The sequence below is a fragment of the Typopeltis vanoorti genome, chromosome 20 (genome assembly GCF_054136105.1).
Source record: "Typopeltis vanoorti isolate ZY-2024b chromosome 20, IOZ_Tvanoo_1.0, whole genome shotgun sequence".
Classification (NCBI taxonomy): Eukaryota; Metazoa; Arthropoda; class Arachnida; order Uropygi; family Thelyphonidae; genus Typopeltis; species Typopeltis vanoorti.
Window position 1 is genome coordinate 101746550 of NC_143568.1, and position 23775 is coordinate 101770324.

The 23775-nt window shown below is 35.5% G+C and overlaps 1 protein-coding gene across 1 annotated transcript in view; it reads left to right on the forward strand.

Moving 5' to 3' along the window:
- The first annotated feature begins 12012 nt into the window (after positions 1-12012).
- LOC150095723 (cytochrome P450 3A8-like) overlaps positions 12013-23775 on the forward strand; it is a 31822-nt gene continuing 20059 nt past the window's right edge. The window contains exons 1-3 of the mRNA XM_090410334.1: positions 12013-12141; positions 19365-19461; positions 22481-22533. Coding sequence (XP_090266460.1) covers positions 12068-12141; positions 19365-19461; positions 22481-22533 — 224 coding nt within the window. The 5' untranslated portion in view covers positions 12013-12067. The remainder of the gene's footprint in view (positions 12142-19364; positions 19462-22480; positions 22534-23775) is intronic.

The window sequence follows — 23775 nt, forward strand, 5'->3', positions numbered from 1 at the left end:
GCAACCACGTGGTTATAGATTCAAGCGCCACCTGACTTATAGCAATCCATTAATAACCTAAAAAAATTATTAATGTCAGAAAAAAAACAACCATTGAAATTCAACTATTAAAAGATATTTAATTTAAACTAATAAAATATAATAAATATTTACTATTATTCAATATTATTAATTCATTTCATTGATTTTTAATTGTGCTTACTAGTTGTGCTGATAAATTTTGCATGATTATTTCATTCCGCTAGTAATGGATTATTGAGTTTTGTGCCTCCCTAGTGCAAGCAGAACATTGAGCCATTCGATGAGTTCAAAGACCTGGGTTCGATTCTCGTCGTGACGAGGGAAGTTCTTATATGGGCTTTTTCAGTTGAAGGTGAGTTAGCCGATCTCATACGGTGGTAGCAGGGATTTTTCTACCCAAAACTCCGGATTTTCATTCTGCATACAGACAAATCAGCCTTCATAACACACGCAATTTACAGACAAAAAATAGTGGTAGTAGTATTAAGTAGCAGTGGAGAGAGTGAAATGTATTTAGCGAGGCAGAGTAGAGCGTCCTCCAGCGATGAGTCCTTAGACTCCCTAGGGCTGTCATGTAATAATAATAATAATAATAATAATAATAATAATAGGCAAATAGCTTCAAAAGGCAAGCACACTTTACTTGACTTTTGAAACTTTAACACATTTGGAAGTGATCGAGAGCTTACCAAAATACAACCACTGACATGAATATCTTGCACTACATAACAGATTCTCTCTCAGTATAGCTCATATATTGATCTTATACGAGTGCTATAAATGAGATATTTCCAACTGTTAGCTCTCACTAGGAAGGCTGTGTAGTCCAGTATAAACGATGTCTGTATTTATGGCGGTGGCCCGTCCGTAGAAAGATCATTATAAATTCAATTCTGTCCTCCAAGGAACTTTTTCTAAGCCTTTCCTCAAACGGTTCCCGTGTTAGGCAATCTTCGGTTATTTCAGTTAATATTCAGTGTCAAGAATCTCAAAATGGCAGCAGTTGCTACTGTACTCTCCTCCCATGAGAGCAATGCCATCGATGATTTTAATGCCTATTAAAATCATTGATTGCCAGATGCCAGTGATTGGCTGTAACTATCTTGAAAAAGTAGTCAACGTTAAACAGCCATGCCTACTCCCTTAGAGGAATAAAGGGGTTAGAGGAGTTCTCATTATCCTATTTAATTTTTTTTTCTCATGCCTTTGAGTTCCCATAAATGTTTTGACTGAAACGAAATTTGAAATGACTCTAAACTTTTTTGTTAAGAAATATTAACTTTGAATTAAAAAAATCAGCATGCAATACAATATACGTAGAATAAAGATTATCAGTTTAATTTTCTGTTTTCTTTATTAAAAATAAATAAAATAAACTGCTGACGCCTTTTATTTATAAGACTGTCACTAATTTTAAAGGCGTCCAGTGAAAGATCAATCTGTGGGTTCTACAGTCGATTTTCTTGACCAAACTAGACAAAAAAAATTTTTTTTTCTGGAGAAAAAACTTGCTTGTCCATGTTAGAGATCGACTAGCTAGGGAATCGGTTGAAAAAAGGGTCAGAAAAAAGTTCCTCTAGTCGGCGACTAAAATTAAACTTAGATCTTTATTCTGGCACTCTAGCACTGTAGATAGAAACTCCACTGAGCTTCCTAAATTTTAAATAAAATTTGCAAAACTGGATTGGGAATATTCGTGTCCAAAGAAAACTTTTGTAGGATTCAAGAAAACTAACTTCTATACTGAAGTTGAGCTAGTTACACAGTCTGATACAACGATCCAGAGTTCCCATTCTCCAGAACACGAAAGTAAACAGAGAATTCACAGATATATTACACTGGATTCAATTCAGCCTTAGTCACTTCCAATTACAATGAAGTCATGCGAAGTTAGTTTATGGAAGATATTTGTGCCTTAGGCATCCCATTCCGTGGGATATTCTGGGAATTTTCGATTTTTTCTCCTATCACTTCTATGTTCCTTATTATTTCCCATGCATATACAAAAAAAAAAAGAAAGAAAAAGAAAAAAGAAAGAAAGAAAATAACATAAAAAACATGAGATTATATTGATATTGTGAGTGTATCAGCGAACAGCGGATTGAATTAGGTGTGGGCACTACAATAATGATGTTCCCTCCTCTCCCAGACTACCAGAAGAAAAATCATTTCAAGCTCGATTCTAGTCGCCGAGTGGAGGAACTTTTTGTAGGATTTTTTTTTCAAGTTCGACACAGTTCAATATGTTTTGTTTTCTAGAAAATGTAGGATTTTTTTCCACAAAATAAAAATAAAAAAGACCACAGAATTTACACTGATTCAGAAAGTGATATATACTTGTTAAAGTTTTGGTCCATGAGATAGCAACAGGTATTTTGCATTACTATCCATACATACACTTTTCCCGATTCTGTCAGGGCCCTTGGTGGTAGAGTGTTCTGGGGCCCTCATCACTGTTTGGGCCCTTAAAATGTTCATAATTTTTGGGTTCCCACAGCTAGAGACTCATTCGCCTGTACAGAAGTATCACCCTGTTACTGTCTCTCTTCTGATACTATGGAATCATTAATGATTAAGATTAGCTATTAGTGTTAGCTAACTCTAGGGATCAGGTACCTATCGAGCATTCAGAAGAACTCAACCTACTCTCGTTGGTGTTAAGAGTTTATTTATTCATTATCGAATTATCTGTTTGTTCAATGGACCGAATTTATTCTCGACGTTCTTGAACGAGAGGAAGGTAGTATATAAATAATAAGTAAATAAATACTTATAGCTTTTTATAAGCCAAGGTTGTAGTTGGGACTCTGGTCATAAGATTTTGGAAATCGGACTAGTCTTCACTACTCTTCGTCTCACCGATAGTTGCTGGCTACGGATGATTTCAAGAATTACTTGTAACGAGAGTACGTTGAATAGCTGCTGCCATCTCGTGTTCTTAATAGGTATTAATGTCTGAAAACATGTGATTTCTTCAGTTAATTTTTCTATATTAAGGGTTAAAAATCCGTTTCTGGCCAGTAAAAAAAAATTAAAATAATATATATATATAAAATCAGCTAACGCCTTTTTATTCCCGTATACGGGGAGTAGGCGAGGCCATTTAGCCCTATCTAACTTTTGGAGACTGAGTGGGCAGTTCAATCTCCACTGGTACCAATCAGAGATAGATGGCCCAAGGCTATCACTAATTAAGCGGTACTCAGTGAAGAGAGACAGCTCAAATGTGCCGCCATCTCGTGGTCCCTAACCCTAACACAATATATTTAATGTCTGAAATAATGTGGGTTCTACGGTCGATTTTCTTGAGTTTACAGGACGAAAAACCCGAGTTTCCGGGAGGAAAAACCTGCTTGCCCGTGCCAGAGATCGACTAACTCGGGAACCGGTCGAAAAAAGGCTTAGAAAAATTTCCTCTAGTCGCCGACTAGACTCGAAACCAAATCTTCCTTCGTGCGGCCAAGCGCCGTGGTGTGCAAACGCCACATCCACTGAGCTACACAGTGAGCTAGGTGCATCACCACAGGCTCTCTTGCAGCAATATTAAACATAATGGAAGATGATACCTTGATTGCAGTTAAGCGTACCTCTTCCTAATAAAACGTTGCCGTTAGGCTTCCATACACGAAGCTTTTTAGCAAATGTGGGCGTTTCAAGTGTACAGCTTTTCATTTATTATATTAACGTAAACAAAAATCGAAGTAGATAAAAGATCATGTTGATCTCGACCTTCGATTGTTTCACAGCTCGTTCTACCCAGAAGCAGTTTGCTTGTTATTATTACCGGTGAATGTGGTGATTGTTTTTAATTAGTGTCATTTATATATGGATCTAAACGACTACATAAGCATCCCTAAGTGGCTACTCTGTACAGCTGTCGTGATACTTAGTGTTTACTGGTAAGCAATCTACTATTCTGATTGCACTTAATAAATCGAAGTAACAATTCAGAATTCTTAAAAAAAGGGGGGGGGGGACGGGGGAGATCGCATGTCTACTTACCATTCTCTGATTTTTATAATATATACGAGGGCTGATCAATAAGTAATAAGACTAATTTTACTGTCGCGAAATCACTCATCACAATATTAATTTCTGTGGAATAAAGAAATGTTGCTGTTGTATTAACAAAAGAGGTTGATAAATGGCGTATACTGGCTGATGTGCCAGAGTGTCACGTGACTAAACGCAAGCTTGTTTCGGCGCCTACGAGCCGCGACCAGTCGTCGAAATGGAAGCGTCCTTGGAACAGCGTTATGCGATTAAATTTTGTGTGCGTTTGCAAAAATCGGCATCGGACACTTTTAACACGATACGTGAAGCTTTCCACGATGAGCCAATGTCGAGGGCAAGTGTTTTTCGCTGGTATAAAACTTTTAAGGAAGGAAGGCAAAAATATGGTAAAGTTATGACCATAATGTTTTTTGACTACGAAGGCATTGTTTACCAACACGCTGTAGAACCCGGGAATACTGTAAACGGCTCATACGATGTTTTACGGACAATGGTACAGCATGTCAAAAGGAAGCGTCCATTGCTGAAGAATGGCTTCTTATTGCACCACGATAATGCAAGGCCACATATTGCTGGTTGTGTAGTGGACGTTTTGCAGAAGAACAACATAGATAGCCTACCACACCCTCCATACAGTCCTGATCTCGAACCGTGCGATTTCTGGCTATTTCCTCAGCTCAAGAAACCACTAAGAGGCCGCCATTTCGAAAGCAACAAAGCATGTGTAAAAGCTGCGGAGGCGGTTTTGAAAGAACTCTCAAAAAACGGACTTTCACATGTGTTTAAGAAGTGGATGCAACGTTGAGACAAATGCATTGCGTCTCACGGTAGTTACTTCGAAAATGACCATGTAAATGATGACGATTAAAGGTAATCTGTTTTCTGTATAAATATAGTCATAACTTCTCCCGGAAACTCGGGTTTTTCATCCCGCATACATACAAATCGGCCCATCAGAACACACGCAATTTACAGACAAAAATTACTAGTTGTGGTGGTGTTGGAAGTGGGCGGTAGATGGCGTTGATGGAGATGATTCGTAGTAAAGGTTAGGTGTAGAGAGAATTGTAGATGTCCTCCCACGATGAGTCTTCGAACTCTTTGGAGGTATCAGGAATAATAATAATAATAATAACTTATTGAACACCCTACGTATATATATATATATATATATATATATATATATATAACGTAACAACGTAGAGACACAGGACGACTCCAAAGGTCATATCGTCTTGCCATATATCAGCACACTATCCAAAAAGCTGAGCAGAATTCTAAAGAAGTTTAACATAAAAACGTGCTTCTCGACTCTGCCAAAAATAATATCACGCTTCAACAACTATAAACAACCTCACAACCTTCTACAATTCCCAGGTGTATACAAGGTCACTTGTGAATGCGGAAAGCCTTACTATGGGCAGACAGAGAAATCTATCTTACTACGTCTAGAAGAACATCAGAGAGATATTGCTTATAAGAGAACCAGAGCAACTGCTCTGTCGGGTCATGTCCTGCTTTCAATAAACACGAACAACGAAGGCCACCAACATGAAATAAATTGGACATTGACTTCAAACCTACACATCTGCCATGATGAAATAGAGCGCCGCATTGTCGAGTCAAGGGAAATAACCTTAGACCCTTTGCATTTGAATAATAATCTTAGCTATAATTTGGTTGACTCTTTCAACTCTATTATTAGATGCTGGAGATCGCGTGATTCCACACACGCACAGGTGCACAACAATAGAACATTAACTCGGACTGTAGTTCAAGCTCATAATAACTGTAATTTACAGTCGAATATTATGGCTTTGTAATTGTATAGCTTTGGAGTGTGTCAATGTTAATTTAAGTGTCTTTTATTATGTTTTCTATGTTCTTATCGCCTGAAGAAGTCATTCTTGACGAAACATGTTGCGTTTTTTTCAAATAAATGTCATTGTGTTATAACTCTCGGGTTTAAGTCAGTTAATTTAGAAAAATGAATATATATATATATATATATATGTGTGTGTGTGTGTGTGTGTGTGTGTGTGTGTGTGTGTGTGTGTGTGTGTGTGTAGAAAGTAGCTTGGTATCTTTAATATATATATATATATTAGCCTGTGTAGCTCAGTGGATGTGGCGTTTGCACACCACCGCGCTAGGCCGCACGAAGGAAGTCTTGGTTTCGAGTCTAGTCGGCGACTAGAGGAAATTTTTCTAAGCCTTTTTTCGACCGGTTCCCGAGTTAGTCGATCTCTGGCACGGGCAAGCAGGTTTTTCCTCCCGGAAACTCGGGTTTTTCGTCCTGTAAACTCAAGAAAATCGACCGTAGAACCCACATTATTTCAGACATTAAATATATTGTGTTAGGGTTAGAGACCACGAGATGGCGGCACATTTGAGCCGTCTCTCTTCACTGCGTACCGCTTAATTAGTGATAGCCTTGGGCCATCTGTCTCTGATTGGGTACCAGTGGAGATTGAACTGCCCACTCAGTCTCCAAAGTTAGATAGGGCTAAATGGCCTCGCCTACTCCCGTATATACGGGAATAAAAAGGCGTTAGCTGATTTTTTTTTTGATTGATATATATATATATATATAAAATATAATATAAAATACAATAAAATAAATACAATAGAATATAAAACACAATATATTCGTTCAGGCTTCCATTTCAGCGATGCATCAATACATTCCAAGTTATTTTGTGTGTGTGTGTGTGCGTGTGTGCGTGTATGTGTGTGTGTGTGTGTGTGCGCGTGCGTGCGTGCGTGCGTGCGTGCGTGCGTGCGTGCGTGTGTGTGTGTGTGTGTGTGTGTGTGTGTGTGTGTGTGTGTGTGTGTGTGTGTGTGTGTGTGTGTGTGTGTGTGTGTGTGTGTGTGTGTGTGTGTGTGTGTGTGTGTGTGTGTGTGTGTGTGTGTGTGTGTGTGTGTGTGTGTGTGTGTGTGCGTGCGTGCGTGCGTGCGCGCGAATTTCTCAATTACAGATTTCATAGCTTCCCAACACAGCAAGAAATAAATAAATAAATAAATAATAACCAACTGGTGTCATCCTCAGATAAGCTTACATATAAGCTTCGAGGATGAAGGCAGAGAAATTAGTTCTCATCCAAAATGCATCATATGTAACCAAGTAAATGTAATGTACGTATCACATGTAAACCAAAGTATTTAATGTATGTATTATATGTAAACAAATGTATGTAAAGTAAGTATCATATGTATACAAATGTAAGTAATGTATCATATATAATCAAATGTATGTAATAACTGTAACAAAAGTATGCAATATAGAGTGATTATATCCATTGATATTGTATATACAGAGTGTAAAATTGCAAAGTAACATCTGTAATAATCATCATTATGAATATTATAATAATATACGTAGTAAACAGTTATTGTTATTATTATTATTTTAAAAAAAATTATGTACGAGAAAATATTTGTTATGCATATAATTGTCTTCATATAATGTATGTAATTTATCTGAGAAATAATAATAAAAAAATAAAAAGATTAAAAAAAATTATTATTACACTTTGAACAAATAAATCCAGTACGTTTGAAACTCGTGAACATAATATTCGACACAGGCATTATTCCACAACAAAACTAAAAACTGCAGTAATTACTCCAATATACAAACACGGCAAAAGAAACGATACTCAGAACTACAGACCAATAGCTACACTACCAGTCATCTCAAAAATTCTAGAACAAATAACACACACCAGACTACAGAATTATTTACGGAAGTACAACATCATCTCACAAAACAAATACGGCTTTCAGAAAACAAAAAGCACCATTACTTTATTAGAAGACATCGCTGACACAATAAACAAAGCTCTCGACAAAAACAAGTACGCCGCCCTAACCCAGATAGTTAGGCCCTATCTGGACCTAACCAAAGCATTTGACACACTTGAACATGACATACTACTCACCAAATTATACTCAATAGGTATAAGAGATACACTGCATACATGGTTCAAGAACTACCTCTCAAACAGAACAAAAGTAACAAAAATAGGTACATGTCACAGTCGGAGTATACAAGTAAAACACAGTATACCTGAAGGTGCCATATTATCACTCACTCTATTCAGCATATACATCAACGATGTTCATAACATATCCATATGAAGTCAAATATTTCAATACGCAGATGACACTGCACCACTAGCAATCCACACAGACATTAACACAGCTCTCTACAAAGCACAACAAGACTTAAATGAAATCACAACATACTTCTACCAAAACACGATTCTAATCAACGGCACTAAAACACAGATGTTGATAATACACAACCCAAGAATCATACGCCATGCATCACTATCGATACATTGTCACACATACCGCTGCATTAACAACAAAAATATCTGCCAATGTTCCGAAATCAAACCTGTAACACACGCAAATACCTCGGTCTCTATATAGATTCCCACCTTAAATGGACAAAACATATAGAATACCTACACACCAAACTCCGGATCATCGCAGCAAAACTCTTCCAAGTTAAAGACGTTATTCCACCCAACATAAAAAAAAAACTCCTATATCACGGTATCTGCGAATCCCTACTCAGATACGGAAACTATGCAAATACATCAAACAGCCACCTAACAAATTAGAAACACTACACAGGAAAATCGTGCCAACAGTGATCTGAACACCTTACACGCAACAATCAGTATCCGACAAGCACATGGCGATACACAGAATTCTGAGCATTAAAACCTGAAACACTACATGACATTAACAAGGAATTACATCAACATCACCTATCGAAACAACAGAGATACATATCGTATAACACGACCTACAACAACTCCTTACATCCCCACACCCTTCAACAACTCATACCGTTCTTTTGTGAGATCACATCAGATACCCACGCAACTCAGCAACCTACCAAGAAAGTTAAAACACGTAGATAACCATAGAACATTAAAAAACGAACTCTGGAAAATATACCAACAAAGTTAAGAAACCATTAATATACACATCACAAATCACTAGCATCCAATGCCTACATCCCATACATAAACAGTAGCAACAACACAAATAGCGAAGGCTAAATCCCACTCTGTTCATAAAAGCTAACCGAAGCTTCGAAGTAGGTGAGATTAACTTGCCTCACTCATCTACAAGTAATCCTTATAAGCAAATGCAGAAATTTGTATGAATAATCACTCTTTCTCAAACTTTAAAAAAATAAAAAAATAAAAATAAAATAAAAAAAATAAAAAATTATACAAAACTGTATAATCTTCATTGTTAGTTGTAAATACATAATATAAAGGCAAAAAAGTATTACTAAAATTTTTTTAATTGAAATGCAATGTAGGAATTGCAGGACTTAGTGCTGAACTCTGTAAAATTAAAAGGTGCAATGTAACACAAGATGTTTATTGTAGGTATAAATATTTTAGCAATCAACAAATATATTATTATTATTATTATTATTATTATTATTATTAAAATAAATATATATTATTATTATCATCAATTATGATTGCACTATTTTTTCATGTTACATAAGAGTATTATTTTAATGATATTATCACATAATAATCAGTATCTTCAGTATCTTCTTTATTGTTTTATACTTTAGTAACTGTTTTATTACATCAGTTAGTGATTTGATTGATGTGTTACATATTTGTGTTGTTGTGAATGGATACTATGGCCATGTCGACTGCATACTGGAAGTCTTTACTTTTTTGGGGAAGGTGGCTTATGTCATGTGTGTATATGTTAAATAGAATGGAGATAGAACAACTCCTTGCGGCACTCCACAGGTTACATGTACCTCTTTGCTGTACGCTGATTTTATACGTGTGGTGTGCTTTCTGTTTTTCATGTATGCTTTAAACCACTGGAGTAGGCGACCTCCAATTCCGATATGGGTAAGTTTCGTTAACAAGGTTTTATGTGTTAGTGTGTCAAATGCTTTTGTTAGGTCAATGAAAACGACTAATGTTATTCTGTTTTTATCCAATGCAGCGTTTATTAGGTCTGTGAAATATTCCAGGAGTGTTGCTGTTCCTTTATTTTTTTGAAATCCATAATGTGTTTTGGGTATGATTTGAAATTTTTTTTTACGTATGTGGAGGGTTTGTGAAGCACAATGCGCTCGATGATTTAGTTGATTACAGACAATGTGGCGATGGGTCTGTAATTACATAATGTTTCCCTGTTTGTGTATGGGTGTGATTAATGCAGTCTTTAGTGTTTCAGGTATGTGTCCCGTTTCGAAGATTTTATTTAATATTTTTAGTATAACTGGACTTAGGTTGGTTGATGTCTTTTGGTCTGATTCTCTCTATTCCTGGTCCTTTGTTAGGGTTAATTTGTTGAATTTACAGTGAGAGTTCTTCTTTTGTTACTCTGGGGAACCACATCGACTGGGTTGCTCGTGGACCTAGTGGAGAATGTTCGTTTGTGTGAGGAAAAGTTGTTTCTTGCAGTTTTTGGACAGAGTTCACGAAGTACTGATTAAAGTTGTTTGCCAACTGTTTGAGGGATTTGGGGTCGCAAGCAAAGCTGTGTTTTATTTCTGAGGCAGTGGTTCTGTGTATTGTCCAGCATTTCATTAATCAGGTGCGAGGATTCCTTTATGTCGTTCTGAGCTGTTATAAATTTGTTTTTGTAGTAGTTTCTTTTTACCGTTCTAATCTGTGTTGTTAGGAGATTCCATTACACACATAACCCACATTATTTCAGACTTAAATACACAAAGATTCCATTACGTTCAACCCACACATCAAAGCCTCATGCGCGAAAGCATCTAAAACCATCGCACAACTTCACCCTCTAATAAACCGAAAAAGCAAGCTAAATACCACAATCAAAGTACTCCTCTACCTGCTGACGATCCGCCCCATAGTGACATATGCATTTTCAGCCTGGAGTCACACATCCAACACCAACATCCTCAGGCTACAGAGCGTGCAAAATAAGTGTTTGCGCATGATATTGGATGCACCGTAGTTTGTAAGGAACGTCTAACTGCATAGAGATACAAACATCCCTTACATCTACTCTTTCCTACTAACTACAGCGGAAAAATTCTTTTCAAAGATCTCTATACACTCCAAATCTAGTTAAACAGGCAGCAAACTATGATGAAACTGACCTCTTCAAATACAAGAGGCCAAAAGCCATTCTGAATACTTGCAACAATGACTAATCTGCGTCCCCCCCCCGGGCAAGCACACAGCTCATAAATCTTTCCCTCAATTCATCCTCCCTATCAGACAACGGGGAATAAAAGCATCTTGCTTCACCCTTCTGGCCAATGATGTTATGTTTTGTTAACCTTGGTATTTAGGGTCTGGTTACTCACTGAGGAGACCTCAAAAAACATTGAAATCGGTCTGGGTAGTGACCCCACCCATAATGTATTGCAGTATACATCTTCTAGTGAGATGTGCTTTACATTATGGGGTTGCCCTGGTGTTGTACCATCTTTAGACTTGAACTACATTTCAGGCGCAAACTAAACTGTTTGCTTACTTGGAATTAGGAGTTAAATAACCAAGCTTATAAAATTACTTGGTAATCCTAATATATATATATATATATATATATATATACACTACGCAGGTAACATATGAGCGAAATTAAAAAAAAATCGCACAGCATTGGATAAGGAAAAAAATAAAATAAAAAGGCGTAAAAATAAAAATATAAAACATAACATTGAGCTAGGTGCATCACCATAGGCTCTCTTGCAGCAATATTAAACATAATGGAAGATGACACCTTGATTGCAGTTAAGCATACCTCTTCCTAATAAAACGTTGCCGTTAGGCTTCCCTACACGAAGTTTTTAGCAAATGTGGGCGTTTCAAGTGTACAGCTGTTTCATTTATTATATTAACGTAAACAAAACGCGAAGTAGATAAAATATCATGTTGATCTCGACCTTCGATTGCTTCACGCGTCGTTCTACCCATACCCAGAAGCAGTTTGCTTGTTATTATTACCGGTGAATGTGGTGATTGTTTTTAATTAGTGTCATTTATATATGGATCTAAACGACTACATAAGCATCCCTAAGTGGCTACTCTGTACAGCTGTCTTGATACTTAGTGTTTACTGGTAAGCAATCTACTATTCTGATTGGACTTAATAAATCGAAGTAACAATTCAGAATTCTTAAAAAAAAAAAAGAGGGGCGGGGGAGATCGCATGTCTACTTACCATTCTCTGATTTTTCTAATATATATATATATATATATATATATATATAGTCTTTGCCTAAGTCTTAGGCAAAGACTTGCACTACGTGCGTGTCACCCAGGTGAGCAAACAGACAAGAAAGTCAAGTTTGCGCCTGCACTTAGTGCAAGTCCAATGCAACTTTTGGTAGTGTCAGTCGCGGGAACTCGTGGTAAAGGTGAGCAAAGCTCTGATCACTTTCCTTAGTATTTTTCCCTTAATGTAAAGCACCTCCCCTTGTGGTGATGTATGATGCAAAACATTAAAGGCAATGGTCACTACCCATACCGGTTTCGACCTTGGTATCTTGAATACATAATACACCCAAGTTAAAAAACTTTCTACATATATATATATATATATATATATATTCTGAACATTCATTTTTACTCGGTTGAAAATATTTAAATTATTTTAAATGACTGATACCGAGAGATAAAAAGATGACATGGTTTATTTAAAAAGATACTACTAGTTTACTAGTTTCGTTGAATGGATCAACTTCTTCCAACCAAAGAAATATACAAAATATAACAGAGACTTAAAAATTGCATTAACAGTTCTACTCCAAAAAAGAGTAGTACATTTTGAAAACAATAATGCGAGGCTGAGTTCCAAATAAAAGCTGACTACGTGCTGTCACAAATGCGCCAGTATTGAACAGAGGCAATGTGTGCGTCAGACAGATTGAAACTTAGGGAGTTATTGATATGGGAAGAATGTAATGTCATTTCTCTGGATTCGACACTCTTTCTTTCAAGTTCATCATAGCACACATGGATATTAGAAGTTTGTGTCCAGTCCACAACGTGTTGGCGGCCTTCATCTGAGTTAACGGAGAAAAGAACGTGGCTAGAGAGAGCGCTGGCTCTAGTCCTGTTATAGGAGATATCTCTACGGTGCTCTTCCAAAGGTATAAGGATAGATTTAGCAGTTTGGCCGTAGTATGGCTTTTCACAATCACATACGATCTTGTAGTCTCCTGGAAACTGAGTTGGAAGATCTTTCTCTTTAGGTTTACTAAGTATGGATATATATATATATATATATAGTTATATATATATAACTTCAAAAAACCTTGGGTATAATAAATGTTAAAGATACCAAGCTATATTAAACCTGGTTTTGCTCCATTTCCCAAGTAAGCAAACAGACAAATAAGTCAAGTTTGCGCCTGCACGTAATGCAAGTCTAGCTGACCCTGCAGGTAGTACAAGACCAAGGCAACTCATGGTAAAAGATGGATAAGCTCTGATCACTAATCTTAATATTTACCCTTAATGCAAAGCACATCTCCTGGAGGAGATGTATGATGCGTTGTATTAAAGACAAGGGTGCCACTACCAAGACCGCTTTCGACCTTTATTGAGGTCTCATCAGTGGGAGCCAGGCTAGAAATATCAAGATTTTAGTAATACAGAGCTTATAAGTATTTTACCAGAACAATTACCATAAGGTGTTTTAACCTTATATATATAACTATATATATATGTAGAAAGTATTTTACCTTGGGTATAATAAATGTTAAGAATACCAAGCAATTTTTAAACCTGGTTTTACTCCATTTTCCAAGTTGTCTGTTTGCTTACTTGGGAAATGGAGTAAAAACCAGGTTTAAAAATTGCTTGGTATTCTTAACATATATATATCTGATTTTGGAGTGCTTTGATATTGCATTAATTTTGATGGAATCAAATGCTTTTTCATAATCAATAAAGGCTAAACAGAGAGGCAATTGGTTTTCTACTTTTTCTATTATTTGTTTTACTGTATGAATATGATCAATTGTGTTAAAGCCTTTACGGAATCCTGCATGTTCTACCGGTTGATTTGAGTCTAGAAGAGGTGTTAGCCTGTTTGTTATGTAACGAAACAGTCAGTGCCATTTATAATAATAATGAAGATATAGATATAAAAAAAGTATATGGATTTGTATCCAAATAAAAAATATTGAAAAGAAATAATGTGCCTTAAACTGCGTACAGTGTAATGTACAGATCATCAAGAGTAATATTCATTAATTGTAAATATGTAAATATTCTGTACTCCAAAATAAACAGAAAAATTGTTTATTTTATACATAATGTGTAAACGTGCAAAAAATGTCTGTAATAATCATCAATGTTAATATTATAATGATATATGTTGTAAACAAGTATTATTATTTAAAAAAAATATTATGCACGTGCAAGTATCAGTTATGAATAATTGTATTCGTGTAATGATTATAAATATTATATATATATATATATATATAAATTATTATTATTACTATTAGTATATATTATTACTATTAGACTCAAGACATTAAGAGGCCACATAACAATAATTGGTGCATATGCACCAGAAGAGGGAAAAGAAGAAGACAGTAATATAGTTTATATAGAATTACAGAATGCCATAGATAAAACAAACAAAACTGACTATTTACTGCTAGCAGGAGATTGAAATGCAAGAATAGGAAACAAAAAATACAAAACAAACATAGGTAAATTTGGCGAAGATACATGTAATCAAAATGGTCGCAGATTGCGCGATTTTGTCATTTATAATAATATGAGAATAATGAATTCAATGTTTAAACACAAGGAAATACATAAATATACTTGGTCAGCCAGAGGATACAAATCAGTAATTGACTACGTTATCACAAATTTTAAATTAGCGGAGTTAATTTTAGACGTAAGAGCATATCGAGGCTTTGAATTAAACTCTGATCATTATATGGTATCAGCAAAAATTCGTTTTAAACCAAAGTGGCTAAAAACACATAGAATTGAAAATTCTTACCAGCCAAGCTACAAAATTTCTTCATTACAGGATCCTCAAGTTAGACTACAATATCAAAAATGCACAAACTTAAAAACAGAAACCACACATGAATCAAGGGACATAGAAGATGAATGGGAAAATTGGAAACAAATTCTCACAAAAGCAGCAACAGAAACCTTAGGAATAAAGCACAAATGGATTAGAAAAAGAGGACTGCGAGACGAACAAAGAAATAGAAATTGTATTTGAATAATTACATGAAATTGTATTAATTGTATTTAAATAGAAAAACCAAAAAGGACAGTTACCAGAAATGGCTAAATTCCAAAACAATAGAAGCAGAAATATAGTATAAAAGAAATAGTGCAATTGCAAAACGAGAAGTAAGGAAAAAACATAGAGAAAGATGGAATAATTTCGTAACAGAACTAGAAAAGGATTTATTTAAGCCACAACCCAAAACCTATAAAGTAATAAAATACATGAATAAAGAAATAAAAGAAAAGATAAAAATACAAACAATAGATTTAGAAAAATGGGTGACCTATTTCCAAAATCTCTGGACAGATGAGAACAATGAATTAAAATTTTATAAGACAAAGAATGACCTAATAGAAAATATCACAATGTTAGAACTGAAAAATATAATAAAGAAGATGAGAAATAGGAAAACGCCAGGAGAAGACAATATAAATATAGAACTATACAAAAATGCAGGTGAAAAATTTAATGAAAGACTTTTGAAATTTTTTAATATGGTTTGGATGTCTGGAAAAACCCCTAACTCTTGGAAAAAAGCATTGGTCATCCCAGTCTATAAAAAAGGAAATAAAGACAATTGCAATAATTATAGGGGAATTAGCCTGCTGAATACAGGATATAAAATATATGCAGGAATATTAAAAGAGAAACTAAGCAGCATTGTAGAAAACAAATTACTAGAAGAACAAAATGGCTTCCGAAAAGGCCGATCCTGCATAGATCCAATTTTTACTTTAAAATTATTAATAGAAAAGAGAAGAGAATTTCAAAAAGAAATACATGTGGCATTTATTGATTATGAAAAAGCTTTTGAACAAAATTAGTCGACAAAAATTGTTTAAAATATTAACCAATTTAAACATACCAAACCAACTTTTACAATCCATTCAAGAAATATATACAGGAAATAAAATAGCAGTTAAATTAGAACACACCTCAGAATGGAAAGATATATCAAGAGGAGTAGGACAAGGATGTACCCTCTCACGTCTGCTTTTCAATATATATATAAATGAAATATTAACAATCTGGAAACAGCATAACCCATTTGGTATACAAATGACCCCGCAAATGAAGATAGATACACTACTATTTGCAGATGATCAAATAGTATTAGCTACATCAGAAGATGACTTACAAAGATAATTAAAATCATTAAATGATCTCAAAGCAATATAATATGACAATATCCAAAGAAAAAACAAAAATAATGGCATTCAAAGGAGAAAACCCAATAAGAAGTAAAATAATGATAGATAATACAATACTAGAACAAGTAAACACTTTCAGATACTTGGGATGTGATCTATCATAAGAAGAAGAAAAAGACATAGACACTAAAATATCAAACTTTGTCAAAGTAAATGGCATAATAAACAGTATATTTAAGCCATCCCTGGTACAAAAACACACTAGAATCAGACTATATAATGTCTTGTCAAAACCAACTCTACTTTACGGAAGCGAAACATGGCCATGAAAAGGAAAGATGAAAAACGAATTCAAACAGCAGAAATGAAGTTCCTCAGAAAAACAGCTGGATATACCAAGTGGGACCACAAAACAAATGAAGAAATCTTACAATCCCTAAAAATCAAACCAATTAATTATTACATAAAACAGTATAAACAAAAATGGCTAGAACATTTAAATCGAATGGACAACAGCAGACTACCAAAAATATTATACAGATACAAAATAAGTGGAAAAAGAAGAATCGGAAGACCAAGAAAGAGATGGCATGAGACCGGAACAGGCCACATGGCCTATATTCCATGTTAGGAAGAAGAAGAAGACTATTAGTATATGTATGTAATTGATCTGAGACATTATCATATTATTATTATTATTATTATCCATTTTTCCAAAATTCCGTGTAATCTTCATTGTTAACGTTAGAAGAACACCTGCTGTAAATATACATGCAAAAAAGTGTTATTATCGAAATTTTAATTGAAATCCAATGTAGATAATGAATCAAAATGAATCACATATACAGCACTTCGTGCTGAATTTCGTGCTGAATTTAGTGATATTCAAACTTGTAAAAATTACAAGTTTGAATATCACTAAAGATGATTATTGTAATTGTGTAAATATTTTAGAAATCAATAAAAATATTACTAAAAATTATTATTATATTATTTCGATCATATCATATTCTTCAATCGTATAACTAGTGGTATGTTTTAAATAAATTATAACAACTTATTATAATTATAATAAGTTTTAAATTATATATAAGATGAGGTTAATTATTCTTTTAATAGTCTAATATTCACCTTAGTATTAAAAGCATCTTCAATACAGGGATGTAAACAGCTAATAGATCAATAACTAACAATTCCAAAAGGCGCCACCTACTCTTCCAATGAATTCTACTGTATATAATTACTAGCTAGCGGTAGTGCAGCTGACGGCAACAACCTTGCACGAACACCTATTGACATCATCACCCGCTATAACTACAGCGATCCACGCTGAGAGAATCAGTGTCTTCGAGACACTCACGGCGAACTAAAGAGCGTAGCCGTATCTGTATTCGTGTCTGTCAAAAACAAAACACAGTTTCATTCTCGATATGCCTTTATCATCATTGTATTATTACGAGAATTAAGATCATGTATTATAAACACAGTTATGTGACACGTCGGGGTCCAACAGTCGCGCCTATTTCGATGCCGAACCCGTTACAAAAGGATCAGATGACACTCCCCCTCTCGGCAGCCCTGGCTATGTGTATTATTTATATTTTGTTTGATTGTATAATTTTTTTAATAACTTAAGGAATTTATTGACTTTTTTTGGTTATCTTACATAGGCTACTTAGGTGGCACCTTTCAGTATCGTCAATTATTGTTCTATTAGATATTTACACCCTTGCTGAAGATGCCTTTGATACTAACGCGAAAATAATACTAATAAAAGAATATTTAACAGGAATTTGTTCCGTTATTGTAATTCATTTAACATGCCTACTCGCGTTATTTCTTCATTGAAACAAGTAATAAGTTTTGAAACCAAGAACTTGCACTTTTTTTTTCTATATCCTCCACGTGCACACTCATGGCTGCTTCGTTTTTTCCCGATCAGCATTTTCTCTGAAACATGAAGGGTTACAACAAATGATGTTCTATGTTACTTTCATACACATATTCTTGTTGGTTTGCATGTAGTTTTTCAAGCTGTCGTTACGACTGACGAATGCACATGCAGAACTAATTAAGGACGAGAAAAGAAAGATAATTGTAAAAAAAAACAGCTAATGCCTTTTTTCCCGTATAGGAAGTAGGCGAGACCGTATTAACCATATCTAACTTTTGGAGACTGAGTGGGCAGTTCAATCTCCACTGGTAGCCAATCAGAGAGATAGCTGGCCCAAGGCTATCACTAATTAATCGGTACGCAATGAAGAAGGCAGCTAGCAAATGACGCCATCTCGTGGTCTCTAACCTTAACACAATATTTTAATGTCTGAAAATAGTGTAGGTTCGACGGTCGATTTTATTGAGTTTACGGGACGAAAAACCCGAGTTTCCGGAAGAAAAAACCCTCTTGCCTGTGTCAGAGATTGACTAGGAATCGGGTCGAAAAAAGACTTAGAAAATGTTCCTCTAGTGGGCGACTAGATTCGAACGCAAGTCTTTCGTTGTGTGGTTAAGCGCCGTGGAGTGCAAACGCCACTTCTACTAACCTACAGAGGCTCAAGTTTTTATAACATTTTTTTAATTTAGTAAATTACGCAAGATCGGTTTGCTATTAGAGAATTCAAAATACAGATGAATACCACGATCACTTATATGCAATATTGTTTCAACAAATTATGATCTACCTTGAGTGTAGATCTAGAAAAAAAAATCTGAACAGGTACAGCGCTCATGAAGGACCAATTTGGAAGGATAATAAGAAATTGAGAGATTTGATCCACCTGACCTGACAGTTGGAACTACTGCAGTTAAGGAACAAATAAGAATCTTAAACAAAAATATACTTTTTTTTATAAGATTCTTATTTCTTCGATCCTTCATAGGACGTTTTAGCAATATACGTTCTTCTTCTTCTCCTTACAGGTACATCAAGAGGAGTTGTACCTATTGGGAAGCTCGAGGAGTTCCTCAAGTGAATGGCTATCCCATCGTTGGTTCGTACTTACCGTATCTTTTGAAGGTAAATGCAACAATTATTCTGCTTTCATTTATAATACATATTTAGGATTACTGATAGAGAATCACGGGGTCATTGATGACCTTTGCAAGGAATTAGAGTCCAAATATAAAAGATTTTTTTGTAATTATTTTGGATAATTTTAATATTAGGAGCTATCTAAATAAAAGAAAACTCTATTCCACTATTTATCGGTGTTATTATGGATTTGAAAAGGTTTACAGAATTATAGCAGTTCCCTATCTCTCCCATTTCATTTTACTTGAAACGTAATCGGAGTCCTCAAGTATCTGCTCTACAAAATCTAGTTTTCTACGTTTCGTAGAAACAGTGAAGAGGGCACAGATGTGGGTAATTAAGATTTAGGACAATGGCATCTAATATACAAAGTTAAATTAAGGAACTGTGGATTGCGGAATAGAAAAGAGAGAAAATAGGAGATATAATAGAAATACACCGTCTATCCAAAAAGAAACAGAACTTTTTGAAAATAGAAGAAACTAGTGGTGCCACCTGTTGTATCTTTTTGTTTACGAAAGCAACAACGTTTATTAGTGTTGTGTCAACTGTTTATGACATTTGTTTCATTAGAAGTTGAGTTATAGTGCCAAGAGTGACTGTGTTTTGACGATCGGTTCAGAAAATTAGTTTCAAACAGAGAGCTGCGATTGACTTTTGTGTTCAACTTGGTAAATTTTACCGAAAACGCATCAAATGCTTCAAAAGGCATACGGTGATGAATGCTTATCCCGTACTGAAGTTTACGAGTGATTTAAGCGATTTCAAAGTGGTTGTGAGACGCTTAAGGAAGACGAAAAGTCGGGCCGTCCAAAAACTGGACTGAGCGAAGTTAACATCCAAAAAAGTGCGTGTTTCATCAAAGAAAACTCGACATCGTCCGTGAGATTGATTGAAGATGAATGGGGGATTCTAAAATTAAATGCGCACAACATTTTGACCGAGAGTTTCGGCCTTTGTAAATTGAATTCGCGATTTGTTCCCCACAAGTTGACCGACGACCAAAAAATGTATCGACATGAACACTGCAAGGAAGGACCTCATTAAAAGCGCTGGTAAAGATTCGGACTTCCTTGAAATGATCGTTACCAGTGACAAAACGTGGTGTTTTGAGTATGAGGCTGAAACAGAGTGCTGAGTGGAGACCACCAGAAGAGGGGCATCCGAAAAAACGTCGCTTGGAGAAGTCAAAAGTAAAGACAATGCTGATTTGTTTCTACGATTCCAAGGGAATCCACAAAGAATTCGTTCCGGCTGGCCAAATGGTCAATGGTGAGTTTTATCTCGAAGCTTTGAAGCGATTGATAGCGAGAATTCGTCGTTTACCGCATGAATATCGTGACGACCGACCGTTCGCCAAAACAGTCTGTCCCTCTTGGCACTATAACTCGGCTTCTAATGAAACAAATGTCATAAACAGTTGATACAACATTAATGAAGGTTGCCGCTTTCGACAGCAAAAAGATACTTCAGGTGGAGCCACTAATTTCTTCTATTTTAGAAAAGTTCGTTTCTTTTTGGACAGAGGGTGTATATAGGAATGGAACTTGACAAAAACGATAGTGGCAAGGTTTTTTTATACATACTACTTAGGGTATGGAATGACAGTACTATGTTGCCCAAGAAAGTGGTTGATGTTTTGACAGTGGTTAATTAGAAGAAAAATTTTGGATGAGACAGATTGGTCTTTTCTGATGATCTCTAGAACTCCATTGAGGTATCCAATTAAAAAAATCTAATAATAGGACATGGTGATGTGGCACTTTCAAATTCAAAAGCACTAGTATTCCTCCTTTCAAACAGATTTGTCACATAAACAAAGAACGATAAATTAAAAGCACTGCAAAATATTGATATGCGTATCAAATTTATATTGAAAGCACGCCATGTTTAGTCTCTAGAACCGGGTTATTTCGGAATATCAGCTCATTGGTGTACATATGGGCCACTAAATTAGAAAACCTTTATGCAGGTATTCGTAAACATCACTTACGCATCGTATATACAAAGTATTATCACGTGCATCACCACATTTTCTAGGCAACTATTTAAGAATGGCTGGTCAATAATCGTCAATAGTATTGATTACAATGGAAAAAACAAATTATTTTTTAGGAATTCCATAAAGGACGTATTGTGAGTGTCTCTGGCTGGAGCCACGATTTTGAAAACAGCCGAGCTGACTGGTTTCTCAAAAGATGAGATATGTTGAGTATTTAATCAGTAGAAAAATACCCTACACTGCTTGTCCTAAGACAGTCTGTCAGGAACGAGATCGCTTGTAAGACTAACAGAACTTCCTGTGTGCAGCAACTGACCGAAGCATTTGATCAAAGTTGTTCCCGGCCCATATTCATCGAACTATGCGCTTGAAATTGAACAGGATCGGTATTGGTAGTCGTATGCCTATACGGAAACACAGTATTAAATAAAAGTTTTCTAATTCACTGATGTGTATTGCTATACGATAGGTAAGCAACCTTTCGTGGATTAACTTCATATAAAAGACGTATATATCTATCAACAAGAGCTACAATTTTTTTAGAACTGTGCTGGTGCTAATTTTCGAATTATACTTCGAATAGTAGCAACACATTGTTTTCAATAGTCTTTTACATCGATGATCTGAAGATGATTGCTACTCAGTTGTCTTGTCTTTTTCATTTCTTAAACTTGTTTTTTATTAACATAGATTTTGATGCGAAGTATTTTTTGGATATAATAATTTAAACTATTTCAACGGGCATTCCTACACAATGACTCCATTGCACTAATTCCCTACCCAAAAACAGACATGATCAGTGGGAAAAAAAAGCCGATAGTTTGAAGTCTCTATTTTTTTTCCATACACTGTGATTGAACTTTACTCCTTCCCAATCAAAACATTTCCTTCACTTAGTAACAGGTTTAAAGCGTTACATCTTCCCAAATCTGCGTATATTAATATCATTTAATATTTATGTGTATACAGAAATGTTTTCATTTTATTGTTGTTTGGTTCCAGGGTTTCAGAAGTGAAGAAATCCACAGGTACAAGAAATATGGAAAAATTCACGGGTAAGTAAAACATTTTTTCCCCCCACATTTGACGTCCGTAGACGCCGTATGGTCGCTGCTGTAACTCACATGGTTTTGGTAATGATGTCTTCTGCTAGAATAATTGTAGGGTCGCAGATTCCCCTTGGACACAAAGTTTGTAGGAGAATCACAAAGATCCATGCCCACGGCGGGATTCGAACTCGCAGCCTCTTGGCTGGAGAGCGGACACGCTAACCACTCGGCCAACCAGGCCAGCAAGTAAAACATAACCTTAATAAATAGAATGAATTTTAGAATCACGGACGGACAAGCAAGTTTTTCCTCCGTAAACTCGGGTTTTTCGTCCTGTAAACTCAAGAAAATCGACCGTAGAACCCACATTATTTCAGACAGTAACATATCTTGTTAGGATTAGGTATCAAGAGATGGCAGCACTTGTTTGCCATCCTCTTCATCGGTGGCTGCCTATAATTAGTGATAGTCATTGCCCATCTATCTCTGATTGGCTGCCGGTGGAGATTGAACTACCCACACAGTCTCTAAAAGCTACATAGGGTATAACGGCCTCGCCTACTCCCTATAAAGGAATAAAAGTCCTTAGCTGATTTATTATTATATTATTATTTATTTATTTATTTTTATTTTATTTTTACATTGGTTTAGTAAATTCCATTTGCGATTGTTGAAAGATACGTTATGTTATGCGTATATTATCGACCGTTTTCAGGCTGAGAAACTCCACCAACACTGATGAGTTGGGATAATTCAATCTGTAGTTTAACTACTCATGTGCACTGTGTCCTTTCAAATGAAAAATTTTAAATATCTAAGTGTTTAAATCAGTGTGGAGGATCTGACTGCCTATCACCATAAGAAAATTTCTTGTTATTCTATTTATTATTTTTTTAACTTTTTCTTGATTGTGTTTCAGCACATCCATTACTGTTTGAATTCGTTGACAAAGATCACCTAATCATTGGATACATGATGTGATTACTAAAACTGTTGCCAGAATTCTTCAGCTAGTCTGTTCAATTTGTCATACCAGATTATGTCCCTAGCATAGTTTTTAATTCTCGGAATGATCTCGAAATTAAATACTAGGTTTCGGAGACTAAGTGGGCAGTTCAGTCTCCACCGGTAGCAAATCAGAAATAGCTGACCATGACTATCACAAATTATAAGCGGGAACCAATGAAGAGATGGGAAAACAAGCACTGCCATCCTCTGATACCTAACCCTAACCGGATATGTTACTGT